A 22,991-nucleotide genomic window follows, 5' to 3' on the forward strand; every position below is an offset into this window, starting at 1 on the left:
GTGTTACTGTTGGGCCTCAGGAAATGCTCCTGAGCCCAGGGTCATCAGACAGTGCACATGCCGGTGACAAAATGAAATGTCAGGCTATGATTAGTGTCACCAGGCAAAGAGATGAAGCATAATATATGGACAGAACTTCCAAAATTTGGTGGCTGTCAGGTAGGTTGGGGCTTGAATGAGCATGAGAAAAAGGGAATAAAGAAGCAGAACGGGAAGAGAGAGGGAGGTGGTGGGGGGAGAGAGGAAAGGAAGACAGAAAGAGGAATATAGGCAGAGAACAACACACACACAGATAGATTGATAAAAGATAGATAGAATGATAGATAGATAGATAGATAGATAGATAGATAGATAGATATCCATGTCATTGAGCCAGAAAGCCAGAGGCAGCCCCAAACTCCTCAGCCAACAGTGGCCAGACAGGGGTGGGGCTGAGTGGAGTGGCCACAGGATAGAATGGGTGGGACACGAGCAGGCCAGTAGAGGAAGGTCACAGCCAGAGCAGTCACCTGGTGTTGGAAATGCCACACACCGTTCCCCTTGCAACACTTAAGGCCACCACATTTTCCAGAGTTTCCTGGACCTCTCCCCATGGCCAAGACTGGCTTTGAGGTTTACAGTTGGTAGCCTCCTGCAGGTCCACAGCCTTTTGTGGGCTCACTAGCCCTTTCCTCCCCCAGCGGAGGAGAAGAAGAAGTTGGCAGAGGAGAAGGCCATGGAAATAGAGGAACAGAACAAAGTCATTGCGGTGGAGAAGGCCGAGGCCGAGACGGCCCTGGCTGAGGTCATGCCCATCCTAGAGGCCGCCAAGTTGGAGCTGCAGAAGCTGGACAAGTCAGACGTGACTGAGATCAGGTAGTCTAAGGCATCCCCAGGCAGACCCCGCCTCACCCTTGCTCCCCACCAGCATAGTGGAGTTCACCAAGGGCTGGCTGTGTGCTCAGCCCTCACTTGCACACATGACTCCTGTCAGGGAGAGGGTCTGCTGTCCTGGAATCCAGGCCAGCTCACCCAGGGAGCTGGGGCTCCAGGGGTGCTGTGAGGGAGGGTGAAGGTGTGCAAAGGGTCCTCTGCAGAAGACGTGATGCCAGTGTTTGCTCTAAGCAGTGCAGGGCTTCCATACCCAGCCACCACCATGCTGAAAGCTATGGGCACTGGGCAAGACCCAAATCTGTGTTTAGTCCACTGAGCTTTGCAGTGGTCACTCCCGTGGCCCCAGGTGTTTAGTTGATCATTTGCTATAAGGAAGAACATGTCTCCCTGTATGGCCTTGGCTTCCCAAGGCACTGGGCTTTGTTTGTGGTTCAGCAGCTAATGGGAGGCCACGGAAGTGTGGTCCTGGCTGCCACCTTCATCTCCCAGGCTGCCTGGACCCACAGGAGTGCTATGGGCTAGGAGCTCACCCTCTCCTTGGGCCCCTTATCCCATGTTACATCCAGACAGACTCGCAATGTCCTGGCTCTATGGACGGCTTCACAGCAGGGAAAGCCCAGTCACAAGTCCTGGTTGGCAGTTGACTGTCCACCTTGTCTTCTGCTAGGTAGACAATGGCCAAACCCAGTTCTTGTCAGGGGCTGGCGCTTGTGTTCTTTTGTTTGCTTTTGAGACAGGCTGGCCTGACACTCACTGCGGTCCTGTGGTCCTGTCTCATCCTCAAGGGCTGGGATTTCAGGTGTGTGCTGCTACACTCCTTTCCTTGTGTTCTTGTTCCAGGAAGCTGTGTGATTTTGATGCAAAATTCAGTCCCTCCAGGATGAGGGGCTGGGTCCTGCCTTGGAGGGCCCTGGATAGGCAGCCCTTGTTACTAAGCACTATTATAAAATGTCAGTGCTGTTTGTTGGGGGGGGGGTCAGGCTGAGGGCCAGGACAAGTCTTGTTTGTGGTAGGAGAGACAGTCAACATACTTCCTCTAGGAAAGCATGCCACCATCAGGTGTATGGTGTGGCACCGCTCCCACATAAACTGCATCCAACCTGGGATAGCAAAGAACTATGAAGCATTTTGGAAGGGGGTCTTCTTGGAGGAAAGGGAAGTCAGTCCTCCTCCAACCTGTGGTGGAGGGAACAGCCACAGGGTCACATGGACACCCTTGAGGTGTCCCCTGCAGTTAGGCATCATGGACAAGTGCTCAGCCTAGCCTTGAGAAAGCTAAAAGCGGCCCATCATATGAAAGGAATAATGTAGAATCATTACTGGAACAGGAGTGTATGTGAATGTGTGCTCTGCCTCTTACCTGATGTGTGCTCTTCAGCAAGTCATTTAGCCTCTCTGGGCTTGAATTTTCTCCCTTGTAGAGTGTGGTTGATGAGAGTTATACTCTACATGCCAGGGTGGTTGTGAGGGTCTTGTGTTTAATAAATATGAAGAGTTCTCAGAACAGGCTGGGCTGTGCCCAGCGCCATAAAAGATTAGCTTGTTATCCCAACATTACATTGGCTGTGAGTATGCCTCCTGGCTTCCAGCAGACAACCACTGGGGTTCACACCTCACACATCCAGCTGGAAAGAATGTTTGTTTGTTAAGAAAGAGTCTCATTCTGTAACCCAGACTGGCCTGATACTCACCATGTAGTCTAGGCTAGCCCAAACTTGCAGTATTCCTGCCTGGGCTTCCCAAATGCTAGAATCACAGATGTAAGCTGCCACACATGGCTTGAACCTGAGAGTTTGAATGGATGGTCAAGGAATCTCTTTATTTCTGGCTGGAATCTGAGGGTTTGGAGAGCCAGGGAGACCCATACATCCTCTGTGCATCTTCCTGCCTCTCTTCTGGGCAGCAGCATATTTTGCAGGTCTTCTGTGTGCTGATACAGGATGAGCATCCTGATATTTAAAACCAGCCGCATTGCATTCTCACTACGGCTGTGCCACAATTTGTTCAGCGGCCCCTAATTCTGTATCTTTTGTTTGTTTGTTTGAGGTAGGATCTCACTGTAGCCCAGGTTCACCTAGAATTCACTATATAGTTCCAGGCTGGTCTTGAACTCACAGTGATCTTGTCTCTGCCTCCCAAGTGCTGAGATAATCTGTATCTTTTTTTAAATAGTTAAACAACTTTATAAACATAGTCAAGCAGTGATTAACATTCACATCTGTTATGTGATAATCTGTATCTTATCTTGCCTTCAGTCTTATCTTTACAGGCAATGTGGCAAACCTGGCTACACTTGACTGCATGTGTGGCCATGCCCATAGAATATATTCCTGACCACACAATCACCTGGTCCCGGGGTGTGGACATTTGTAATGCTCACAGCTATGGCCTTGTCTCCTCTCTGGAGTTTGGAACCAGTTTATATTCCCAGCTCATCCAAAGTCAGAACCTGTTTTTGTTCATAGCATCACCAGTAGAGGGCACCATCAAATATCTGGCTCTGTTCAGGTATAGATGAAAAGTGGTATGTGTAATCTGAATTTGCATTCCATTCATTACAGGTGGCCTTTTTCTGTTATGAAAAAATGTGCATAAGAGTCACATGGATTCCTTTTCTGTACTTTTATTACTCTTGCTACTGCTTTGTGGTGTTGGGCATTGAACCCCAGGGCCTGGTACAAGCCTGCTAGACATATGCTCGTTCTCTCTCTACCAATGAGCTATGTCCCCAGCCATTCAGGGACTTTTTATGTAAGTGAGAGTAAGTTGCAGATATTTCCCCAATTTGAATCAGCCATTTGACTTTGTCAGTGACTTTGTGTGTTTAGTTTTGCTGTGTGTATATCTTTATTTATGTGGCAGATTTTGGCATTATTTTATATTGTAGATTTTAGATACTATATCATATTTTAAATGGGGTACAGTGTTTATTCCTGCACTTTTATGGTTTTTTAAAATTTATTTTGAGAGAGAGAGAATGGGCACACCAGGGCCTTCAGCCACTGTGAATGAACTCCAGATGTGTATGCCTCCTTGATCACATGTGCAACATTGTGTCACTGTGCATATGACTTATGTGGGACCTGGAGATTCAGACATGAGTTCTTAAGCTTTGCAGGCAAGCACCTTAACCGGTAAGCTATCTCTCCAGCCCCTTTTTATATTTTTGTTTGTTTGTTTTGTTTTGTAGTAGGATCTCCCTCTAGCCCAGGCTGACCTGGAATTCACTATGTAGTCTCAGGGTGGCCTTGAACTCACAGCAATCCTTCTACCTCTGCCTCCCGAGTGCTGGGATTAAAGGCACGTACCACCATGCCTGGCTCTTTTATGGGTTTTTAATTAATTTTTTTTTGAGGTAGGGTCTCACTTTTAGCCCAGGCTGACCTAGAACTCACTTTATGGTTCAAGGCTGGTCTCAGGCTGCCTCCTGAGTGCTGGGATTCAAGGCATACGTCACCATGCCTGGCCAGGTTTTCAAATTTTAATTTCATCATTGTGAGATCTTTTTCCTGGATTTCACGTAAGCTTGGGTCTGATTTTTTTCCATATGTGGTTACAATTTGGCTTTCTTTTTATAAAAAGTTTTATTTGCATTGTGTATGCATGTGTGTAGGCTCCAGGGTCACTTGCCACTGCAAACAGACTCTCATGCCACTTTTTGTGTCTGGCTCATATGGGTGGCTTGGAAATTGCACCTGGACCAGCAGGCTTTGCAGGCAAGCACTGTTAACCACTGAGCCATCTCCCCAGCTTCAATCTGACTTTCCTTAGGTCATATAAATACTAGGTGTGATGGGTTAGCATTTACATCTGGACAATTTCATAACTTTTTCTTTCCCTAAAATTCTTTCTGTCGCGACCACCTCGACCAGCAAGAATGACGTGATCCGAGAGCTCTTCTTTAAGCAGTTTATTCAGGAACCTTGGACAATCTTCTGACCCCGGGGAGAGCTGACCCACAAGCTAAGTAGTCCTGCGCTAGCCAACCCTAGTGAGCCACGTGGCCCATGCAGATAGGTCCACGATTAAGGAAGCAGAATTAGTTAAGCAGCCTCAGCCAAATAAGGACTTGTTTATCCCAGACAGCGCTCTCTATCAGGCTAGCGGAAGGCGGAAGCCGACGCCATCTTTAGGGCGCAGCACATAGCAGCTCACCACAGTTCCCCCTTTTTTGTTTTAAATGAAACAGGTGAGAGTAGAGGTCTGAGCTCTGTAGTGAAATCCAGTACCGATTTTTCCAGAGGCAGGAGTAAGGATGGATATTATGGGGAAAGGACGGTACTAACCCTCTTTCTCTCAGACATGCTCTCCTCTAGGCTGCTAACTGCAGGCGGCATACCTAGAGTGCAGCGCTTTGCCTCGCAACCTGAACGTGCTGAGTATTCTAGCTCTTCATGACAGCAAGCCATGCGTAAGGGGACTGTCCTGCCTCAATGGCTGTAAAGGCCTGAATAAGCATAGCTGCATTCCTTTGCTGTGTGACCCTCATCTTGCATAGACACCACAGGCCCACCAAGAAGGCCAGCACCAGGAGACCAGCCATCGCTCCCAATAGCACCATGACAAAAGGGAGCCCACCTAGGCTGAGGGGAAACATCCATGTCATCTCCATAACTCCGAGGCCATCGACCACTAATCCAGGAGGCATTGACTGAAAATTGGCCTGGGCTCCAAGGGGCTTCCATCCAGGCAGCAGACTGATTATAAAGCATCACACATGGGCTTATTTGACTAATATTACTTTCTGAAATCAAATTAAATGCAAATTGACAATTTTTAAACACTTCTAACATGATTTTCAATTCCACAATTTGAGGAGAGCCTGGTTGAAACTGGCATAACACAGGTTCCTGCTTCTCTACCATATAAGCCCCACAACCTGTCTTTGAACCATCAGTAAATACATTTGGTGCTCCCTTAAGGGGAGATATGGAGGTGATTTTAGGAAAGATTACAGGATGTTCCTTGAAAAATGATAATAAAGGATGTTTTGGATAATGATTATCTATCACTCCATCAAAACTACAGTGTAAAATTGCCCAATCATCTACAGTGCCACATAAGATCTTAATTTGATGACTAGAATAGGGCACTATAATCATGGCAGGAGCAACTCCAAAAAACTGCAAACATTGTTGTATACCGTTTAAAGCTAGAGCAGCAACCGCAGTGGGATAATTTTCTATGGATTTAACTGGGGAAACTTTTGGATATATCCATAATAATGGTCCATCCTGCCATAATAAACCTGTAGGTTGACTATAGGTGGAAAATATACATAATGTAATGGGCTTACCTTCTTGCCATCTTTGTAAAAAGGCACTTTGTAATCTTTCTTCAACCTTCTGTAAGGCTTGTCTAGCTTCTTCTGTTAATTGTCTAGGGGAATCCAGTGCCGAATCGCCCACCAATATATTATAAAGCGGCCTTAATTCATAATTTGGCAACTTTAAATAACTTCAGACCCAATTAATGTCTCCCAATAATTTTTGAAAATCATTTAAGGTTTTTAAATTATCTTTTCTCAAATCAACCTTTTGTGGGACTATTTGATTTTTATTAATTTTGGCTCCTAAGTAATTCACAACCTCATCCTTTTGTACCTTCTCAGGAGCAATATATAGGCCTTTCTTCTTTAACAATTCGATTAATTTTATATATGCATTATCTAAAACCTTTTCATCTTTTGCAGCAAGCAAAATGTCATCCATATAATGGACACATTTAATTGCGGGAAACTCCTGCCTTAAAGGTTGGATGGTGGAACCTACATACAATTGACACATGGTAGGACTATTAGCCATGCCCTGTGGTAAAACAATCCATTCATATCTTTGATCTGGTTCTTCATGATTGCAGGATGGCACGGTAAATGTAAACCTTTCACTATCTTGTTGACACAGAGGAATGGAGAAAAAACAATCTTTAATATCAATAACGATTATAGGCCAGAAAGCCGGCAATGATGATAACAACGGCAACCCTCGTTGTACTGGGCCCATAATCTGCATTTGCTGATTAATAGCTCTCAAATCATGCAGCAAACGCCATTTACCAGATTTCTTTTTAATCACAAATATGGGTGTATTCCATGGTGACACTGAAGGTTTTATATGTTTTAAAATTAATTAATTCCTTAGCAGCACTTAATTTTTCAGAGGAGAGTGGCCACTGAGGAACCCACACTGGCCCCTCTGTCTTCCAAGTGATGGGAATCCCTTCCTCAGCGGCCCCTATGAAAAAACCCAGACCTTGCCTGGGGCTTCTCTTTGAGTGGTAATTGGACTTTCACGTCCTTGCAGGTACTTCCTTATCCCATACCCTGGATGGTACCCCATATCCTGCATAATCTTTTGGGAAATTTCTGAGTATTCATTACTTAACTTAAAACCCATGTCTTTTAATAGGTCTCTTCCCCAAAGGGAAATAGGAAGTTCTAGCACATATGGTTGCATGACCCCAGAATGTCCTTCCTGATCTTGCCATTTTAACTGTCTTGCACTCATATCTGGAGTTTTTGCATAACCTAGGCCTTGAAGAGCTTGAGAAGAAGCCTGTATTGGCCAATTGGATGGCCAGTCTCTTTTTGAAATAATACTTTTATCTGCCCCGGTATCCAGAAGCCCAAGAATTTCTTTGCTTTCAACCCTTAATTTTAATGTAGGTCTCTGCTCAAGATCTAGGGATAAAAATGTTAAATCATTCCCTGTGGACCCAAATCCTTTATCTCCTCTCTCTCGTAAATTAGCGGTAAATCTTTCATGAAGGCTGGGTAAAATGAGTAACTGGGCTATACGATCTCCGGGGGAAATGGCCACAATCACTCCAGGGGAAGACACCATGATCTTAACTACACCGGTAAAATCTGGATCAATCATGCCTGGATGAACTATCAGGCCTCGTAGGGCTGACGATGATCTTCCTAGCAGCAAACCAACTGTACCCGGTGCTAGGGGTCCTTTAAAATCAGTATCCACCACCTGGACCCCCATGCGAGGAGTTAATACGAGTCTGATGGTGGCACAGAGGTCCAATCCTGCTGAGCCCGCAGTGGCTCTCTCGGATGACGGAGGGTGGGCCATCTCTCCATTTCCTGGTTGTTGTTCTGACTCTCTACTGCCCCATATATTTGCGGGCCCTGGTGGTGTGGGCCCCGCTGTCCATTTTTTGGACGGGCTCCACCATAACCTGGACTAAGAAGTTGCCCATTAATATCCTTCACAGATCGGCATTCACTAGCCCAGTGGTTCCCCTTTTTACATTTCGGACATAGCCCAGGCTGCCTGGGGCGTAGGCTGTTTTCTGTATTTGGTGTATTTTCCCTCTCAGGGCATTGCCTTTTAAGGTGTCCCATCTTGCCACATCTAAAGCAAGCCTTTGAACCTCCTCTCTTGCTTTGAGACAGCTGTACCACAGCCGCTGCAAGACCAGCATTTGTCAGGGGTCCTCCTAGTTCTCTACAAACTTTCATCCAAGCCTCCAGTCCCTTGCTCTTATATGGGGTAATAGCAGCTCTACATGTTTTTGTACATTGCTCATAAACTAACTGTTTTATAAGGGGCATAGCAGCATCAGGATCCCCCAAAATCCTTCCTGCCACTTCTACCATTCTCGCCACAAAGTCAGAGAATGGCTCCATGGGTCCTTGTAAAATCTTAGTAAGATTACCACTGACTTCTCCTTTGTTCGGCAAGGATTTCCATGCCTTAATGGCAATCTGATTGACCTGTCCATAAACCTGTACAGGATATCCTGTCTGCTGGTTGGCAAACCTTCCCTGTCCTAGCAACATATCTCTGTCCCAGACGGAATTTCCATCCCTAGCATTGACAGCAGCCTGCTCTGTAGCAAATTCAATTGTAAAGGCTCTCCAATCTAAATATTGTCCTGGACTCAAGCAGGCTCGGGCTAGTCCACCCCAATCATTTGGGGTCATGCAGTGCCTGTTCAATGACTCTACTTGGGCTATGGTGAATGCAGCAGTTATGCCATATGTTCTGACTGACTCAGCTAGGGCCTTGATGACCTTAAAATCAAGAGGCTCCTCATAGCGGTTACCCTGAGCATCTTGAAAAACTGGACAAGCAAGCTGTAGCTCTGATCTTACAGCTCACCACACTTCCGGGCAAAAGGAACGTCCTGAACCTCCCCAGGGAGCTGGGTTGCCCGACTCATCGTACAATGGCCGAGCAGAAGGGATCTTGTTCAGCTGTCCCGCCGTACTATCGGGCCCTGACTTTTCTTTTCCTTCTTCTTATCCTTCAAAGAATGTTTTTCCATCCTCTCTACCAAAGCTTGCAGCTCCTCATCTGTATTAGAGCAATCCGTGTCTGTTGTTTCCCTTTCTCCTGACTTCTCTGATCTTTCTTCCTTTAACATTTCTAAAGCTGCTTGTCCTTCCTCCAATGCTCTGCAGTACCTCTGGTCCTCAAGACAGCGTCTAATCAGCTTCCAGATTGGTCTAACTCCTGCCTTTAAAGTTCCCTGATCCCAAGCCAAGTCCAGATCCCTCCCTAACTTATCCCAGCACGCGACCGTTAGGTTACCCGACATCGCAAACCAGGGGGCGACAGTATCGCACTCATTCAAAAATCTCTCTAGGGTACTTTTCTTAACTTTTAAATTCTTTGACAAAAGCAGCTCCTGAAGAGCCAAAAAAATTGGGTGTGAATGAGAAGTGCCCAGTTACTTTTACCTTTAACTCTGCTCACTGGTCTGCAGTGACCTTACTTTCGGTTCGCTATCACCGCGAACTCTTCTTCGCTCTCTTTTTATCTACAGAGTAGAGCACAAGTTGTCGCTTCCCCGCGATCTTTATTGTCACCTTACCTTAGGGAACTTACCAGTGCTGCCCTAACTGCAAAAAATTCTGAGCCTCCTTCGAGAGAGAGGTTCCCCGTACAGGCCACCACTTGTCGCGACCACCTCGACCAGCAAGAATGACACGACCTGAGAGCTCTTCTTTAAGCAGTTTATTCAGGAACCTTGAACCATCTTCTGACCCCGGGGAGAGCCGACCCACAAGCTAAGTAGTCCTGCGCTGGCCAACCCTAGTGAGCCACGTGGCCCATGCAGATAGGTCCACGATTAAGGAAGCAGAATTAGTTAAGCAGCCTCAGCCAAATAAGGACTTGTTTATCCCAGAGAGCGCTCGCTATCAGGCTAGCGGAAGGCGGAAGCCGACGCCATCTTTAGGGCGCGGCACATTGCAGCTCTCCACATCTTTCAAAAATTATTTTATTTTTGTTTATTTATTTGACAGGGAAAGAGGGAGAGAGAATGAGAGAATGGGCATGCCAGGGCCTCTAGTTCTGCAAACAATCTTCAGACGCACGTGCCCCTTGTGCATCTGGCTAATGTGGGTCCTGGCGAATCAAACCTGGGTCCTTTGGCTTTGCAGGCAAATGCCTTAACCTCTAAGCCGCCCTTCCAGCCCTCCTTTCCTAAAATTCTTGCCTCTGATGCTTGGTCTGCTATGTGGGAATCACTAAATGTCAGTTTGGAAGGTGAGGCGTGAGGAAGATTAGAAGTGGGTGTGTCCCCTGAAGGGGCAGAAGGCTCCCTTTGTGGCTGCCTGTGTCGTTGCTTTTCTTCCTTTCCTTTACCCTGTGCTCACTGTGGACTCAGCTCCCCATTCCCGAGCCCAGTTGGGGAGTCAGTTAGGGCAAGGCTTCCCTGCAGGGCAAGGTATCACAGACTACTCCTCCTGCAAGCAGGGTGTCACAGGCCTGGCTGGGAGGGGACTCACCCTGCTGCTCTGGCCTGACCACTGGGGAGGCTCTGGGGGGTCTTCCAAGGCTGACAGAAGTATTGATCAAGGGACAAGTGGGAACAGTAGGCATTTGGGTAGGGACTGAGAGGTGGGGAGTTCACCATCTCCATTTCTGACTTGAAGGTCACCCCAGTTACACAGCAGTCTAGAGAGTTGAGGGTAGGTGAGGTCCTAGGGCAGGTCTTCTTGTAAGAGGGCAATAGGGTACTTCACTTTCTAGGACTCATGGGCTTTGGAGCTAGAAGCTTCTGACTCCATGTCCCCACTTTATAGACTGGAAAACTGTGATCCCTGGCTGGTCTTAACTGCCCAAGGCTCAGGACCCTGCCAGGCCAGCCTCCTCCTGTCTGTGTGCAGACTGTCCCGCTGCCCCTTTCTGCCCTGGTGCTTCAGAGAAGCGGGCTTGTGCCAGCCTTCCCCATTGAAGGAAACAGGCATTTCCAGCGTTGCTGCCTCTCATGAGTGAGAAACACCCACAAAGCCAAGCCTTTCCCTGGTGATTTAAGAGACATTACCAAGATCCCTGAGCTTCAGGCTGGGGTGGCACTGGCTCTCCTGGCCTCAGTTCTGGATGTCCTCTTTGCTCTCCAGCCTGCTGGACAGCTGCTGGCTCCAGAGCTGGGATTCAGCTTAGTCCAGTGCAGATGGCTCCAGGTGCACTAGGGTCTGCTTGTCCCCTGTCTCCCCTGTTTCTGGCTTTCTGTCTCTCTGTCCTTTTCCTCTGTCCCGCTGTCCTCCTTGTCCCCTTCCAGGCCCTCTGTCACCTGCTCACTTCCCGTCCTTCATTTTTTCTCCTTTCCTGCATCCTCTTCACACTCCAGTCTCCCTCGGCAGCTTTGTATAGAGACCACATGCCTTCTTCAAGCTGCGCAGCGATGGGTACAGTTCACGTGGGGCATTGCACCCACAAGCTCTTCTATCTCCCGTCCCTTTTGGAAAACCAGTACCTGGGAAGCCAAGAGCACTGGACGTCTACAGCTGCAGTAGAGTGACAGTCTTGTCTCACTGAAGCCATAGAAACAACTAAGGAACAGTGGCCTGAAAGACACCAGGGCACCAGAACCCCAGTCCTCCCAGGCTGCTTGACCTCATCTAGAGCTCAGCCTGTTTTGTCACCTAGTAGACGGGGAAATGAGGACAGCCATGATGATAATGCCAGCAGCCACCATCTAGAGTCCAAGGAATCAGGTGTGAATAGAAGGTAGATTCTCAGCCCCCCACACACACCTGTGTCAAGGAGACTTTCTCTGGGGTGATGTGAACACACATCTATTCTCCCAGCTAGAGCACAGGCGACAGACCGAAGCACCAAAAACCAATGAACTTACTGGGTTACTTACTTACAGGGCAGGGTGAAGGGGTGCTTATAGGAACACCTGTGACTCAAAGGCAGCCGCATCACCCAAAAGCCCACCTCAGCATAGATGGTGACTTGTGGAAGCTACATCTCTGGAGCTCGCTCGCTGCACCACCTGCCGGCAGCCCTCCTGGTGGGAGAGCCTCTTCCGAATCAGCTCTCTCTCCTTTATATATCTTCAGGGCAGGGTCTTGCAACATTTTCCCCAGACTTGTTGACTTCCTGAGTCTCTGAGCTTCCTGCCTTTCCCCAGGGAGGAAAGTGTGGAGCAACCACCAGGCATTCTGGGTTGGCGTTTTAATGACCCCCTCCCCGATAATTCTGACTCCTGGCTGGCTCCTAGTTGTGCTAGCAGGTGAACAGCCTCCGGCCTCAGGGGCTGTCCCTCCCTGGAGCCATGTTCCTTCCTGTCAGGCATGTCCAACGAAGGAATGCCTTTTGGCTGGCCCATCTTCCCTGGGGCAGGAGTTAAGGCCATTGCTGCCTCACCTGCTCTGACCCATATTGCGGCCGGTGTCCTCCAGGTCATTTGCGAAGCCCCCGAAGCAGGTGCAGACGGTCTGTGAGTGCATCCTCATCATGAAAGGCTACAAGGAGCTCAACTGGAAAACCGCCAAGGGCATGATGTCCGACCCCAACTTCCTGCGGTCCCTCATGGAAATCGACTTTGATTCCATTTCCCAGAGTCAAGTGAAGAACATCAAAAGTGAGTGTGGACCTGGTAGAGAGAGACAGGGCTGGAGCAAGGGTGGGCTTGTCGCAGGGGCCTCCCCTTGTGGTCACATGGTGTCAGCACAGCCCTGTGGAGGGAGCGTGCATGCTGACCTGGAGGAAGTCCCTCTTTGACACCGGGTCACTGGCAGTGGGTGGAGGCCGCACCACCGGCTCAGCAGGAGCTCTGGCTCTCCCTGTCTTGTTGAAACCCGGCCTGGCTTGCCCTCTCAATGTTTCAGCCACCATATGGGAACACCAAGCATGGATTTTCTCATGATGCCTTTGCTTAATGTCAGGCCTTGGTAGGCCTCTAAGGACCAGGCAAGGGGAGGGATGCTGCATGCATCTGGCCCTGTGTCTGTGGCTGGAATACTCTGATCTGACCCCTGGTGCCACCCAGGGCTCAGTCATACTGGATAATGTCTTTGCTAATAGCAAAGGTCACACTGTCACAGCCGTTAGAAGCACTTCAGCACTGTTCTCTTTTATAGTACCTTACATTCACCTGAACACAGCAATATGAAATCCCCTGAGTTGCCTTCTATCCACATACTGATTGGATAGATTTCAACTACATGGTATTACTGCTGGGGGCAGGGGGAGGTGGCCTCCAAATCCTAGTCAGCTGTTGTTTGAGGCCCCCTGTTACCAGTTGGGAGTTCCCCTTTATACACTGGTCCCCCCACAGTTGTGGGTGTCACATGGAGGTACCTGGGTTCATAGGATGTCCTGGGAAGTCCCAGGTGACAGTAGCTTTTTCCTCACACCCATAGTCAATGTCCACACTGCCCTGCTCCCCAGCCCTTTGGATTCTGCCCCAGGGCCACCAAGGAGCAGGACCTGGGTGCTTCCAGCTTTATCTCCTCATCTCTGAAGGTGTCAGTAGCACTGTGTCTTGACCTCCAGGCCTCCTGAAGACGCTTAATACCACAATTGAGGAAATGGAAGCTGTGAGCAAGGCAGGGCTGGGCATGCTCAAGTTTGTTGAGGCCGTCATGGGCTACTGCGATGTGTTCAGAGAAATCAAGCCCAAAAGAGAAAAGGTGAGCCAAGGCCCCAAAGCAAGAGCCAGCTTTGAAGCGTCCATAGCTGTGATGGAAAGTTCTGGCAGATTCTGACTTGATACCATACAAAGACTTAATAACCTTGAAATACAGCTCCCATTCACCCAGCATGTGAATAGCTGAGACCTGAAAGATTTTCAAATGTTGTGCAAAACAGCATAGGATAGATGGTATTTAAAACGGGTCTCTAGGGCTACAGTTGTGCTGACGTTTAGAGCCAAGCTGGTTCCCTTTGCTGGGCTGCCCTGTGCACTGTAGGGTGTGTCACCATGTGTGGTCTGTGCCTACTGGATTCCAGTCGCTCCCACCTGGAAAGGCTGTGAGCAAGGTCAGCCCCAAAGGCAACAACTGTGCAAGTAACACGGTGGGGCGGGGGGAAGGAGGGGTATCATAAAGTTAATTTCATCATTTTGAGCCTGTTTCAACATATTTCCAATTCAGCACTCAAACACTTCAAACCCCTAGTAAGACTGGCATTGTCTTCAAAGGGTTCTCTTGAGGTTTGTTTTTTTAAACTATTTATTTATTTATTTGAGAGGTGGGGGTAGAAAGAGAGAGAGAGGGCTGGAGAGATGGCTTAGCGGTTAAGCGCTTGCCTGTGAAGCCTAAGGACCCCGGTTTGAAGCTCGGTTCCCCAGGTCCCACGTTAGCCAGGTGCACAAGGGGGCGCACGCGTCTGGAGTTCGTTTGCAGAGGCTGGAAGCCCTGGCGCGCCCATCCTCTCTCTCCCTCTATCTGTCTTTCTCTCTGTGTCTGTCGCTCTCAAATAAATAAATAAAAAATTTATAAAAAAAAAAAAAAAAAGAAAGAGAGAGAGAGATGGAGAGAGTGATTGGGCGTGCCAGGGCCTCCAGCCACTGTAAATGAACCCCAGACACATGTGTCACCTTGTGCATCTGGCTTACGTGGATCCTGGGGAATAGAACCAAGGTTCTTTGGCTTTTTAGGCAAGCGCCTTAACTGCTAAGCCATCTACCCAGCCCTTCCTTGATTTTTTTTTTTTTTTTTTTTTTTTTTTTTTTGAGGTAGGGTTTCACTTTAGTCAAGGCTGACCTGGAATTCACTATGTAGTCTCAGGGTGGCCTTGAACTCACAGCGATCCTCCTACCTCTGCCTCCCAAGTGCTGGGATTAAAGGCATGTGCCTCCACGCCCAGCATCTTCCTTGAGTTTTTGACTTGGAACCCTCATTCATCTTTCTGTGACCTCAGCACTGTGAGAAATGAGGGCCAGGATGTCTTTTGTCTATGGGATAGAGTGTTTAGAGCCAAGAGTAGCTTAGAAAAGAAGCTATGTGCCTCACTATGCATACAGTGGTCCCCCAGTGCAGGGAGACCACAGTGAAGACATATGCCCAAGACTGAGCCCATTCCATCTCTGCTCACCATGGGTCCTTTGCCCATGGTTCTACCAACTATCTTCACATAGGTAGCCAGGCTGGAGCGGAACTTCTACTTAACCAAACGGGAACTTGAAAAAATCCAGAATGAGTTGGCAGCAATCCAGCAAGAACTGGAGGCTCTGGGGGCCAAGTACGAGGCAGCCATCCTGGAGAAGCAGAAGTTGCAGGAAGAGGCTGAGATCATGGAGAGACGGCTGATTGCTGCTGACAAACTCATCTCAGGCCTAGGCTCAGAAAATATCAGGTCAGCCTGGGTACTGTGCCCTCAATACAGGGTGCCATGTGAGGCCTTCGTAGCTTACCAATGGGCACCACTGGCAAAATTTCTCACCACATAGATTATTTCTTCTATATTGCACTTTTATTTGAAAACCACGTGGCAAGCTAAGTTTTGATGGTCATGGTCAAGGTGGCTGGTAACCATTTTTTAGACAGTTGGTCCTTGGATCATGTGTCATTATTAGTAATATCAAGGGGGAAAGGAGGCAATTTAGTGTTGGAGGAGGGGAGGAGCCAGGAGTGTCTAGCAGGTTCCTAGGCCTGGGGTGATGGCTCCTGGGTTGTTCTGGAGATGGAAGAGCTCCCTCTCCCTCACTGCAAAAGTGATTTCTAAAGGCCCAATGGCTTATTTGGCCCATGGTGATTCTTTTTTAAAAAAAATATTTATTTATTTATTAGAGAAAAGAGAGAGAATGGGCACACCAGGGCTTCTAGCCATTGTAGATAAATTCCAGATGCATGTACCCACCACCTTGTGCATCTAGCTTATGTGGGTATTAGGTAATCAAACCTGGGTCCTTGGGTTTTGTAAGCAAGTACCTTAACTGCTAAGCCATCTCTTCAGCTCCGTGGTGAGTCTTTGATACTTAGGGGTCATAGCTATGCATTTCTAATCTGGCCTCTCTGTGGTAAGAGCAAATGCAAGAAGGTGTCCAACATTTCCAAATTTAGAAAGTTCTGGGCATTTGCCAGAAGAGGCCAAAAGGAGACACTGCTTTTGTTGCCTTGGCTAGAATTCTGTCATGGAATGGAATATCACTGGTTAAGTGCTGAAAGCAGACGGCTACTACTTGGTGAGTAGCTTTGAGACAGAGGAGTATCGTTAGTGTTTATCGCCCCTCCTGCTAGAGGTCAAGTTCTGCTGAGCCCTGGCACTGAATAGTCTTCTACAATGCTGGCTGCTCTAGGTTGGAAAATTACAAAAAGTACATCTTTTATTTTATTTTATTTTCTATTTATTTATTTGAGAGAGAAAGGCAGATAAAGAGTAGGCATGCCATGGCCTCCAGTCACTGCATAGGAACTCCAGACACATGCACCACCTAGTGCATCTGGTTTATATGGGTCCTGGGGAGTTGAACCTGGGTTCTGTGGCTTTGCATGCAAGTGCTTTAACCACTAAGACATTTCTGCAGCCCCAGGATGAACATCTTAAATAGATCTTTCCTCCTGGTTAGCTCCATTAGCAATTTGTTGAGTTGGTTCTCTAGAATGTTCCTTTACTTGTATTTAATGTCCCTTTGATGGTCAAGTACTATAGTGTCCTTGTCAGTTATGTGTCTTTTTTGAAATACAGCTCTTTTTCAAGACACTGAACATAATCAGGAGTGTTTGTTTGTCTGTTTATTTATTTATTTGTTTTTCAAGGTAGGGTCTCACTCTAGCCCAGGCTGACCTGGTACTCACTCTCTAGTCCTAGGCTGGCCTCTAACTTACACCAGTCTTCCCACCTCTGCCTGCCAAGTGCTGGGATTAAAGGCGTGCACCACCTCACCTGGTACTCAGGTGTGCTGATGAGGGCTGGGCTGTGGCTCAGAGGCAGAGTACTTGCTTTGGCTGTGCAAGGTGCTGGATCTCCTCACCAGCACCTCCCTTGTTAGGGTTTGAATGTGAGATGTCCCCAGAGGCTCAAGTGTTTGAGTAGTTGTTCCCAGCTGGTGGTGCTCTTTGGGTTAATAGGCAGAACCTGCAGAAGGAACTGGGCCACTGGGGGGCAGGCCAAGCTTGCCCCACCCACTTCTTGTTCCTCCTCTGCTTCTTTTTTAAAATATTTTATTTTATTTATTTGAGACAGAAAGAGAGAAAAAGAGAAGGAATGGAGAAAGAGAGAATGGGCATGCCAAGGCTTCCAGCCACTACAAATGAACTCCAGATGCATGTGCCACCTTGTGCATCTGGCTTACATGGGTCCTGGGAATCAAACCTGGGTCCTTAGGCTTTGCAGGCAAGTGCCTTAACCACTGAGCAATCTCTCCAGCCCCTTCCTCTGCTTCTTGACTATGGCTGCAGTGTGATGAGCTGGTCCTCTGCTCCTGCTGCCATGCCTGCCCCTCCATCATGGAATACAGCCTCTTGAAACTGTAAGCCAAATAAAAATAAACCTTAAGTGATTTATGGTCAGGCATTTTGTCCCAGCAACAAGGAAGTAAGAAATATACTCCTAGTAGTGCTTATGACCTGTGCATAACACATCTGTTTTTCTGGTCTTAAGCCATCTATCTCTTCCCCACTCTCTCATTCTAATAAACACTTTCCTAAGCTGAAACAAAACATCTGTACACATAGAGTACAGTACCATAGCTTCACACATGCACATGTGCAGTGATCTCTTGGTACTGTTAGTGCCATGCTCATTCCTGACCTCTAGGGAAACTATAGGCCACCCCAGTACACCATGTGCTTCAAGACAACCAGAGGCATCCAGAGCACATTCCTGTTGATGACTGTTGCGTCCCTGTCCCTGCGCAGGTGGCTGAATGACCTGGATGAGCTGATGCACCGGCGAGTGAAGCTGCTGGGGGACTGCTTGCTCTGCTCAGCCTTCCTGAGCTATGAGGGTGCCTTCACTTGGGAGTTCCGTAACGAGATGGTCAATGTGGTGTGGCAGAATGACATCCTAGACCGGGAGATCCCCCTGAGCCAGCCCTTCCGGCTAGAGAACCTGCTCACGGATGATGTTGAGATCAGCAGGTGAGGTCTTAGGTTGGGGTCTGTGTGGGTGTCACTTGGTGGAGGAGCCAGTGGCTGGGAGACATAGGCAAGGCTACATCTAACTTGACTTCACATTGCCAAGGAGGGTGAAAAAGCCTGGAACAGATTGCTCTGGAAGGCTGGTCCTGTTACCCATGGCTGTTTACCTGTGGCTGTCCCTCACAGGTGGGGTTCACAGGGACTACCCCCAGATGAACTCTCCGTGCAGAATGGTATCCTCACCACCCGAGCCAGCCGCTTTCCCCTGTGCATCGACCCCCAGCAGCAGGCCCTCAGCTGGATCAAGAGGAAGGAAGAGAAGAACAATCTGCGGGTACTGCCAGCTTGTGCCCAGGACCACCATGCTGCCCTGGGGCAGACCATGCCTTCTCCTAGAAAACCCTTGTCTCCACCCTGGTGTCCGTGGCCCCAGGTGCCTTCTGGAGGATGGGAGCCCCTACAAGGCCAGGAGCATGCCCTTTTGGCCTTGCTTCCTTCTGCTCAGCACAGGCCCTAGTGGCCTGGGATGTTCCATTGTGCGGCAGGGGTGGGGGGGTTGTCTTGTTTTGAGCCAGGATAGGAGAAGGGAGGGAGGGTGAGATAATTGCTTAATTGAAACATAATTCACTTACTATGTCACCATGTCATTGACTTCTAGTATACTTACAGCATTGGGTAACGATGAACAGAGTCAGTTTAGAATATTTTCTTCTTTTTATTTATTTATTTGAGAGCAACAGATAGAAAAAGAGGCAGATAGAGAGAGAGAGAGAGAATGGACAAGCCAGGGCTTCCAGCCACTGCAAACGAACTCCAGATGCGTGCGCCCCCTTGTGCATCTGGCTAACGTGGGTCCTGGGGAATTGAGCCTCGAAACGGGGTCCTTTGGCTTCACACGCAAGTGCTTAACTGCTAAGCCATCTCTCCAGCCCTTCTTTTTTATTTTTAATATATTTTATTTATTTATTTGAGAGAGAGAAAGAGGCAGAGAGAGAGAGAGAAAGAGAGAATATGAGTGCACCATGGCCTCTAGCCACTGCAAATGAACTCCAGATGCATGCGCCCCCTTGTGCATCTGGCTTATGTGGGTCCTGGGGAGTTAAACTGGGATCGTTTGGCTTTGCAGGCAAACGCCTTAACCACTAAGCCATCTCTCCAGCCCCCAGTTTAGAATGTTTTCATCACCAAAAGAAATGCAGTTTTCCTTAGTGTTGCTTCGACCAAATCCTGCTATTCTTGCCTCCCCCAGCTATCACATGTACTTTCTTTCTCCATGGACTGGCCTACTATGCATATCTCCTATGGACACGGCCATATATATGGCCTTTGCGACTAGTTTCTTTCACTCAGCATCTAGTTTAGTAGGCGTTGGCGCCCCATTCCTTTTTGGTTGCTTGCTTTTCGAGATAGGGTCTCACTCTAGTCCAAGCTGACCTGGAATTTGCTATGTAGTCTCAGGCCGGCCTTGAACTCACAGTGATCCTCCTACCTCTGACTCCCAAGTGCTGGGATTAAAGGTGTGCACCACCACGCCTGGCCATTTCTTTTTATAGCTGCATAACATCCCACTGTGTGGATATACTGCATTTTGCTGACCACGTTGTTGGTTGTGAACATCTGGGTGGTTTCCACTTCTGGCTATGATGAACATTGCTGCTGTGAACATATGTGTGCACATATGTGTTCTTGTTTCTCTGGGTAATGCACAGTGTTAGATACTTGTGACTGTCACTATTTGCTGAACTAATGAACAAGTTGGTGGTTTTCAGTTTTCCCTTTTCCTTAGTCTTCTGGCCCTTGCTTCCCACTCATTCCTTCTCATTGCCTCTGGCTCTCAACTTCCCGACATGCATTCTCTCACTCTGCTGGGGCTCCGTTAGAAATGCTGCCTTCCAGTGCCTACCCCTGTCTTCCAGGTTGCATCCTTCAATGACCCTGACTTCCTCAAGCAGCTAGAGATGTCCATAAAGTATGGGACCCCTTTCCTATTCCACGATGTGGATGAATACATAGACCCTGTGATTGACAATGTCCTGGAAAAAAATATCAAGTTTTCGCAAGGCCGGCAGTTCATCATTCTGGGGGACAAGGAAGTTGACTATGATTCCAATTTCCGGCTGTATCTCAACACCAAGCTGGCCAACCCCCGATACTCCCCATCAGTGTTCGGAAAGGCCATGGTCATCAACTACACTGGTAAGAAAAGACTCCTATGCTTCTTGGGCTACCACCATGAGAATGAGGCTTCTAGTGCCTGGGGCCCTGGGCCTGATGAGGGTCACAGAGTCTGGGGCTGGTTGGGGAGTCTTTCTTCCGTAGCTTCTTCGGGTAGAAGAGGGCATTTTGAATTTCCCCTGCCTCTTGATGGGCTTCTCCAGGACCTGGAAATTTCTTACAGTTTCTAGCTTTACCTCACGGCAGTTTAAACAGGTTCCTTTGGCTTGGGCCTCTGTGTGGGAGCCCAGGGCTTCATTTCTGTTGCACCTCTCCATACTCACCGAGCCCAACAGCAGCTGAGTCTCACATGGTGGCTGGAGAGTCTGGCAGGAAGTGGTCTCCATGCTCCCAACATGCTGACTCCACCTTGCCCTGAGCTTGCCCCCGTTTGCATTGTGACAGGATTGTGCAGCAAGCAGTTGGCTTGGTGCAGGTGGTGAGGGCCACTCCTGTCCCCTCAGTCACATTGAAGGGCCTGGAGGACCAGCTGCTGAGTGTGCTGGTGGCATATGAGAGACATGAGCTGGAGGAGCAGCGGGAGCACCTCATCCAGGAGACAAGCGAGAACAAGAACCTGCTAAAGGACCTGGAGGACTCCTTGTTGCGGGAGCTGGCCACCTCTACTGGGAACATGCTGGACAATGTGGAGCTGGTGCACACGCTGGAGGAGACCAAGTCCAAGGCCATGGAGGTGCCGGCTGCTGGGCAGTGAGCAGGGCCACACCACCCCCAGCTCTAGTCTCTCGGTCTCCTCTGTGGTCTCATTCACACTCAAGGGCTGCAGCAGCTGGGGAGGGGCTCCACCTGGGCTCCTAACTTTGATTCACTAAGGATTTGCCTCACAAGAAAGGGGCATCTCTCTTATGCTGTGATGTGGGGAGGGGAGTCCTGCCAGTGTTCCCAGGTCACCTGGGGTGACCCATCAGTGTCTTTGCATCCAGAGTGATCAAAAACCCAACCCTGCCCACTCCACGACAAAAGGGAAGTCATCAGTTTAGAAAACAGAAATGTGCAGGGATGGCTTCAGGCAGGGCTGGATCAAGGACTCCTAGAATACCATCCAGCCTTAGCCGGCTTCTCCCTTTGCAGCCTTTAAAGGGTCTGGTCATAAGTGCCCTTGGGTTCAAGTTGAAGGGGACAAGTGAAAGCCTGTCCCTATTTCTGTTAGGAATATTCAGAAAGTCACTTGCTTGCTCCAAACCAGCCCAGTTTCTTGGGGCTGTTACACTTGGCCTGGTCGGGTCAGTCTCCATGCTCCTGCCTGGAGTCTTGGGCGAGTTGCATGTGGGATGACAGGGAGGGCCCTAGTGTCCAGGCAGACGCTGCAAGTTGGTATTACCAGACTCTGGTGTGGGTATTTAACCTATTGCATCTGTCAAGGGAGTGGGCACCCTCGGTCCCCTGAAGTCCTGATGGCTGCCCACTCACCCACCATCGTCTCTTTGCTGCCTCATGCACTTCCAGGCTGTGTCATCAGCCTCCTTGCTTCCAGGGTGACAGGTGCTTTTCCTCAGGTGTCAGAGAAGCTTAAGCTGGCAGAGAAAACAGCCCTGGACATCGACAGGCTACGTGATGGGTACCGGCCAGCTGCCAGGCGTGGTGCCATCCTCTTCTTTGTGCTGTCTGAGATGGCGCTTGTGAATTCCATGTACCAGTACTCACTCAATGCCTTCCTGGACGTCTTTGCACTGTCTCTGAAGAAGTCACTGCCAGATTCCATCCTCATGAAGCGACTCCGGAACATTATGGACACTCTGACCTTCAACATCTACAACTATGGCTGCACAGGTGAGCTGCCTCCCCTGAGCAGGACATGGTGTGGAGGAAACTTGACCTTGAATACATAAACTCCCTAGATGGCCTTCTTAAGTGTTGACCATTTGCTGGGCAGAGAAATACTTCTAAAATAGTGTCTGTGGTGAGGTGTAACTCTTTTTTTATTTTTCACATGATTCTGGAGTTTATTTGCAGTGGAAAGAAGCCCTACCACACACATATTCACTCTTTTGGTCTGTTTCTCTCTGCATAGTTTTCTCCCTCATATTTGACAATAAGAATAGATTTTTAAAAATGCACTCGGGAGTCAGTAGGTTTGTTGTGAGTTTGAGGCTGGCCTGGAACTACCCTGAGCTTCAAGTCAGCCTGGGTTACAATGAAACAATACCTTGAAAAAAAAATATGAAGCTGGGTGAGGTGGCACGTCTTTATCTTTTTTAACAACTTTTTAAAAATTCATTTTTTATTTATTTGAGAGCGACAGAGAGAGAGAGAGAGAGAGTGAGAATGGGCATGCCAGGGCCTCCAGCCACTGCAAATGAACTCCAGACGCATGTGCCCCCTTGTGCATATGGCTAACATGGATCCTGGGGAATCGAGGCTCAAACTGGGGTCCTTAGGCTTCACAGGCAAGCACTTAACTGCTAAGCCATTTCTCCAGCCCAGCACATGTCTTTAAATCATGAGTTTGAGGCCACTCTGAGACTACGTAGTAAATACCAGGTCAGCCTGAGAAGGCTGACAAACAAAAACACTAATAAAAGAAAGAAAGTGGAGCACAGGGAACTCTCTGACCTCCATAGACAGCTTCTATGAACTCCACACGTACATGGAACACACATAGCCC

General features: G+C 48.5%; 1 protein-coding gene across 1 annotated transcript in view; it reads left to right on the plus strand.

Annotated features, from left to right (window-relative positions):
* Positions 1-22,991, plus strand: part of Dnah10 (dynein axonemal heavy chain 10) — a 204,718-nt gene that overhangs the window by 160,288 nt on the left and 21,439 nt on the right. Inside the window, exons 57-65 of the mRNA XM_045133057.1 lie at positions 681-855; positions 12,527-12,708; positions 13,623-13,759; positions 15,208-15,425; positions 17,930-18,151; positions 18,338-18,485; positions 20,068-20,347; positions 20,830-21,059; positions 21,883-22,156. Of these exons, the coding sequence (XP_044988992.1) occupies positions 681-855; positions 12,527-12,708; positions 13,623-13,759; positions 15,208-15,425; positions 17,930-18,151; positions 18,338-18,485; positions 20,068-20,347; positions 20,830-21,059; positions 21,883-22,156 (1,866 nt within the window). The remainder of the gene's footprint in view (positions 1-680; positions 856-12,526; positions 12,709-13,622; positions 13,760-15,207; positions 15,426-17,929; positions 18,152-18,337; positions 18,486-20,067; positions 20,348-20,829; positions 21,060-21,882; positions 22,157-22,991) is intronic.

This window comes from Jaculus jaculus, chromosome 13, assembly GCF_020740685.1.
Source record: "Jaculus jaculus isolate mJacJac1 chromosome 13, mJacJac1.mat.Y.cur, whole genome shotgun sequence".
NCBI lineage: Eukaryota > Metazoa > Chordata > Mammalia > Rodentia > Dipodidae > Jaculus > Jaculus jaculus.